Source organism: Morus notabilis, unplaced genomic scaffold, assembly GCF_000414095.1.
Source record: "Morus notabilis unplaced genomic scaffold, ASM41409v2 Scaffold306, whole genome shotgun sequence".
Lineage (NCBI taxonomy): Eukaryota > Viridiplantae > Streptophyta > Magnoliopsida > Rosales > Moraceae > Morus > Morus notabilis.
In genome coordinates, this window is record NW_010359946.1 from 270,196 (window position 1) to 276,102 (window position 5,907).

The 5,907-nt window shown below is 32.6% G+C and overlaps 1 protein-coding gene across 1 annotated transcript; it reads left to right on the top strand.

The window, feature by feature from the left end:
* The first annotated feature begins 2,309 nt into the window (after positions 1–2,309).
* Positions 2,310–4,672, top strand: LOC21411601 (mulatexin). Its single transcript, XM_024163940.1, has 3 exons — positions 2,310–3,075; positions 3,567–3,720; positions 4,119–4,672. The coding sequence occupies exons 1-3, from the start codon at positions 2,337–2,339 to the stop codon at positions 4,486–4,488; spliced, it is 1,263 nt and encodes a 420-aa protein (XP_024019708.1). The 5' UTR covers positions 2,310–2,336; the 3' UTR covers positions 4,489–4,672.
* Positions 4,673–5,907: the final 1,235 nt, after the last annotated feature.

Genomic DNA, 5,907 nt, shown 5'->3' on the forward strand with positions numbered 1-5,907 from the left:
AAATTTATTAAATTAATTACATCAGTATTATATGATCATTAAATATATTTCATTCTACAGCACACGATGCCGCACCTCGACGAAGTCGTGGAGGTCGAGGGAAGGCTAAGGGTCACGAAATCGCAGCCAAAGTTGCAAAGGAAGGAAAGATCACCCCCATGTTTGACGAACGTGGAGGTACTTGGAAGGTAATTGGAGACCACAACACTTGGTTCGATAGTGTCGTTGGAATCCATGTTAGGGATGTCTGTGAGCCTTTCCACGATGCTTGAAAAGATGGGGACATCTAGCATAAGAGAGAGATTCAACAGTGCCTGCTGGTATAAATTATTCAACTTCATTGTTTTTTAATTTAATCTAAATTTAAATATAATAAAATCATTCAACATGTTTATATTGTATTACAGGAATGGTTCAACCTCGATTATGCACGCGACGATGGTATAATTAGGTCAGTGGTCGACAGGGAGGCTGCAAAATGTTATAAGGATTGGAAAAGCGACCTCCGTGACTATTTCAATAATTACATTTTTATTTTTTTTATTAATTACTTTTTACAATAATAATTTTTTTCAATATTTTATTATTTATTTCCTTTTATTTAATTCTTCTTTATTATTATAACATCATGAATTATATTTAATATTGGGTTTAAATATATAGTAATATACAACATTAATTATTAAAAATAAAAAAATAAATAAAATATTAAAATATTATTTGCAACGACAAATGTGGTCGCAAAACATTTAAGCTACGTTAGCTAATTTTGCATATTTTGCGACAACTTATTTCGTAAAATGTCGCCGCAAATACTCAATGCCATGCCATCTTAATGATGTAACCGGTGAAATAATTGCAGCGACTCATTTGCGACGATTGTCATCGCAAAAATTATTTTTGCGACGAATCAATTGCGGCAACAGCTTTGCGACAACAAATGGTCGCTAAAATTTCATTTACAATGACTTTGAATTTGTTGCAACGATTTTTTGTCGTCACTGATAGCCCTATTTCTTGTAGTGATAAGAAGGCATTATAAGTATATGACCAAGAATTTAATGTGACTTCTATTCTATAACTTAATCACACTTAAAACTTATGGGTAAATTGTCATCATTTTGACCAAGAAGTTACTGTACCAATGATCCCAAGCTCAACTTATCTCAAAGGCAAATGTCCTGTCTTAATCTGCAAGGGTTTTTAAGATCTCTAATTTTTGGATTAGATTGTGTTTTCGCTTTCTTTGCGGTTATAGAAATAAATATTGTTTTTGGAGGTGTTTGGAAGAAAGGATCACTTAGGTGATTGTTGCTGATTTTTAGTCCATAAAAAAAAAGGAGCATGTACTACCATGATAAAAAAAAATCCTACACAGTAACTTAGTAATAAATAATTGATAACTACCCATTACTTTGTACGACATAAGACATGAAACATTATTGGGGCCGTGGGACAGAAGGACCATGTTAATAAGGCCCTTTATCTATGAATTAAGGGAAATGAAATACCCTTTTAAATAGTACCTATTTGACATTGGACCAGGAACATTGGCCATTAATTTCTAGTGAACTATATTAATACAAAATGTATTAATTAAAAGTCATGAGTTAAATTTTAATTCACGCATTCTAAAAGTAAGTTCAATAATTTCTCATCTATAATTATAGGACCATACATATACACTTGGACAATAATATTTTATTGGTAGGTGAAAATAATAAATTTTGCTAGTAGAAAAGATGCATATAACGTTACTAAAACTTTTCACGGTAAGTCTTTCAAAAAAAAAAAAAAAAAAAAAAATTCTCAGTAATACCAGAAAAAATGAGTTTCTAAAAGATTTTATTTTTCAACCATCATATTTGTATTAAAAACTACATTACCAATATGTGCCTCTAATATAAAAAAACTCATTATCTTTCCACAAGAATTTTCCATCCACTTTCAATTTGAAATTCAAATAAAGAATTTTAGGCCCCGTTTGGAGCATATATTTAAGTCAGTGATTCTGATTCACCAGCATCAACTTTATAAGAGAGAAAATTTTTGAATTCAAATCCTTTGTAACATAAAAAATACTGTTGTAGAACCCAAATCATTATTCAAATATACTCACCAAACAAGCCCTTAAATACTATATCGTTCCAATGGGTTAAAAAAAAAAGGTAGTGTAAAGAAGCATAATGTAGAGTTAAAAGAATGCATAAATGTAGTAGGATGAGTATGATTGGCGTAATATTAACAACCAAGCCACTAGCTAGTCTATAAATACCCTGAAAGAACTTGCACTGAGCACACTAACAGCCTCAAAAAATTTCTCACAGGAGGGAAAAATGAAGTTTAGAACTCTTTTAATCATCTTCTCTTTTGGTTTTTTGCTAGAAATTGTCTCTGCAAACGAGCCGCAATGTGGAAGGGATGCAGAAGGTGCCTTATGCCATGGCAACTTGTGTTGTAGCCATTGGGGTTTTTGTGGTACCACTGCCATCTTTTGTGACGTTGATCAAGGTTGCCAAAGCCAATGTTGGAGTTCACCACCTCCACCAAGCCCGCCTCCACCTCCTCCAAGCCCGCCTCCGCCAAGTCCACCACCGCCTAGCCCACCACCGCCTAGCCCGCCTCCTCCTAGCCCGCCTCCACCAAGTCCACCTCCACCGAGTCCGCCTCCACCGAGTCCGCCTCCCCCAAGTGGCCCAGAAAGACCCGATCACCGATGCGGAAGAGCCCTCGGAAACCCTCCATGTGATCCAGGAAGGTGTTGTAGTATCCATAATTGGTGTGGCAGTACAGCCGCTCATTGTAGAGGGTCAAGCTGCCAATACCAATGTTGGAATTCTCTCCTTTCTGCTCTAATTCCAAATGGCAATAATGCTATTAGCAAGATCATTAGTAAATCCGTTTTCGATGAAATGTTTAAGCACAGGAAAGATTGTCCAAGTCAAGGATTTTACAGTTATGATGCTTTCATCATTGCTACTACATCTTTCCCTCATTTTGGTACTACTGGTGATATTACAACCCGTAAGAGGGAGCTTGCTGCTTTCTTTGCTCAAACCTCTCTAGCAACCATAGGTAAATTAATTTGTCCTTATATATCTAAATTCAATGGTGGAAGATATGCAATATCATTTTTGGACAACATCCATATTAATTTACAAATAATGGTAAATGGTGAACTAAACTCGAACCCATATTAATTAGTTAAAATTAATAACATATACACACAAATTTTCACTTGACAGGTTACTCTTTTAAGATAAAAATTTAAATCTTTAAAAGGTTCAATTTTTATTTTGATATTAGTGCCTAACAAGCTCAAATGAGCTGCTCGATTATTTCAATATTACAAAATTAGAGACTCTAATCTAATCTAATCTAAGACAACTTACAAACGGAAACCCTAATAGTTTGACATAGTAATCTTGAGTCGGTTGATGAAAAATAATTATCATCAATACTTGCAGTACTATTGATATTATTTCATTAGATTAGTAATTTGTTATTTCTTTAAGAATTTTGTTATCACTTTGACACGTACATTAATATTTGCATGTTTTGTGTAGGTCAACGGTTTGATTCACAAGATCCATATGCATGGGGATATTGTCATATCAATGAGACCACCGATGAGAATGACAATAAATATTGTACATCTGCTCATTGGCCATGTCCTTCTGGCAAACAATATAATAGTCGAGGAGCCGTGCAACTCACTCAGTAAGTGTTTTATTTCAAATTTGACATTTAATTATTACAACAATAATTACTATTCGCAAGTAGTACAACACTTCATTTCTACACATTTATTTAGTTATATCTTATTTACTGCTGAAATTTTTTCTACGTATTAGAATCTTACATAATATCTCTTTTGATCAAAATTAGAATTTCCAATTATATTATCATGATTAGAATTTCAACCTATCACTTAAAATTTTGTGAAATTGTGGATCGACACATTTCACAAGGAATAAATTCTTGGATGGATAAAAACCAATGTTACTATACATGTTTAAATATTTTGGTTACGTAGAAAATGTTTCAAGCTAGGTGGTTGTAATCTAGAGCTGGATTATACATTAATTGACATCTTGATGTGCTTACTATCTCTGCAGCAATTACAATTACGGACTTGCCGGTGAAGCTTTTGGATTAGATTTGATAAACAATCCCGACTTAGTAGCTACAGACCCAGTGGTATCATTTAAGACCGCCTTATGGTTTTGGATGACTCAACACGATAATAAACCTTCCTGCCATGATATTCTCATCAATGCTAATTCTAAAGTTGGTCAAGTACTCCCAAGCTATGGTCATGTGATTGGTAACATAATCAAATATTCTGGATATCAAAATGGCCGTATTACCACTATGAGAGGTATTGGGTACTATAAGAGGTATTGTGATATGTTGGGTGTGAGCTATGGAGATAATTTAGATTCTTGGTATGATCAAACGCATTTCTCGGAAGTTGCTCGCATCTAAAGTACGATGACATAAATGGTGGCCCTAGACAAAATAAACTGGGAGTATTCTAGATATGTAATGAGTCTCCTGAGTATTGTACAAAGTGGCTCGATTACTCAGTGATTGAGCTTTTATGTTATATGATGAAATAAATGAGCTGCCTATATGATAATAATAGCTACGCAATTTTCTTCTCCTTTCATATATATGGTGGTCAGAGAATGGTCAATATTGAATATGGTGGTTGCTAGTAAAAAGGCGTCACTGCTATGCAAACCGCAATAAACATCAGTGTAGACGTGGTTTCCTCAGTTAAATAATTATTTGATGAGGAGTTAGATTTATTAGTGAGTCACTCTAATTATAATCTCTATTTTAATTAAACACATATTATTTTAATATTTTTGAGCTTAAAATATAAATATTTTTTTTAACTTTTACTTTTTGTCAAAATAAAGAATAAAATAATAAAAAGAATAAATAGTTAGCCACTTCTTACTAGCTACATTTAGTTAGTGAAAAATGCTTTAGCCAAAATAGTTAACCATTTAGCTAATGATTGAAGCGGAGAGAAGTTAAAAAAAAATTAAATCATTAATTATTTTGGCTACAAATATGAAATGTCTAGCATGATTAGTTGCTCTTATATAGTCTAATTTTAAAATTTTATAAAAATTCAGCAATGTAAAAGATATTATAGGATTTCTCATTTTATTTTAAGTGAGAGAGTAGTGTAAGATCTCACAAATTAAATTAATGCTTCCCACATCCCAACTAAGATACTTTTTCTATACCCTATTTAATAATTCCTGATTCTTTGTTTCCTCCAAGGAGAAGCTATAACTTTATAACAGTAGACATGAATAGCCATCTCACTGCAACTTGCAATACATTGAATTGTTTTCACATTCTAATATTAATGTAGAGAACTCCTATTCTTTAAATGTGCCTTTAAAAAAAGAAAAAGAAAAGAAAAAAAAAATGCCTTAATGATCGTGAGGTCCAGCAACAGATGAAAACTTTGAAAGTAATATATATGTACAACAGAATAATATGCAAGAAGAAAACGACTAAGATATAGGTACCAATGACAACCAAGGAAAAATAAATAAAGCAAAAGCAAAAATAGTTATATAACCCTTTTTCTCTCTTTTTCTCTCTCTTTTTAATTATTTTGTTCGACACATAAATCAATTTTTGAATATATGAAGAGATAAGGAAATCTGGTTAGTACGTATACTGCTTCTTTTTTTTTTTTTGGCTCAAGATATCATATATTGGGTAGTGGAATGCGTTTATACGTACGACCCGAGCAAAATAAATACTTGTATGTTAATGGTTATCATAGTTTCTTTTGAAGCATTATAAGTTAGATATTTAAGAAAGTTGCCCTTAAACCTCTAATATTTTGTTCACATTTTCTTTTTGTTCATATTT

Excerpts from the sequence above, each read along its gene's own strand:
- LOC21411601 (XM_024163940.1), top strand. The coding sequence starts at position 2,337 with ATGAAGTTTAGAACTCTTTTAATCATCTTCTCTTTTGGTTTTTTGCTA. Across the intron at positions 3,076-3,566 it reads AACCTCTCTAGCAACCATAG|GTCAACGGTTTGATTCACAA; the intron begins GTAAATTAATTT and ends TGTTTTGTGTAG. Across the intron at positions 3,721-4,118 it reads GGAGCCGTGCAACTCACTCA|CAATTACAATTACGGACTTG; the intron begins GTAAGTGTTTTA and ends CTATCTCTGCAG.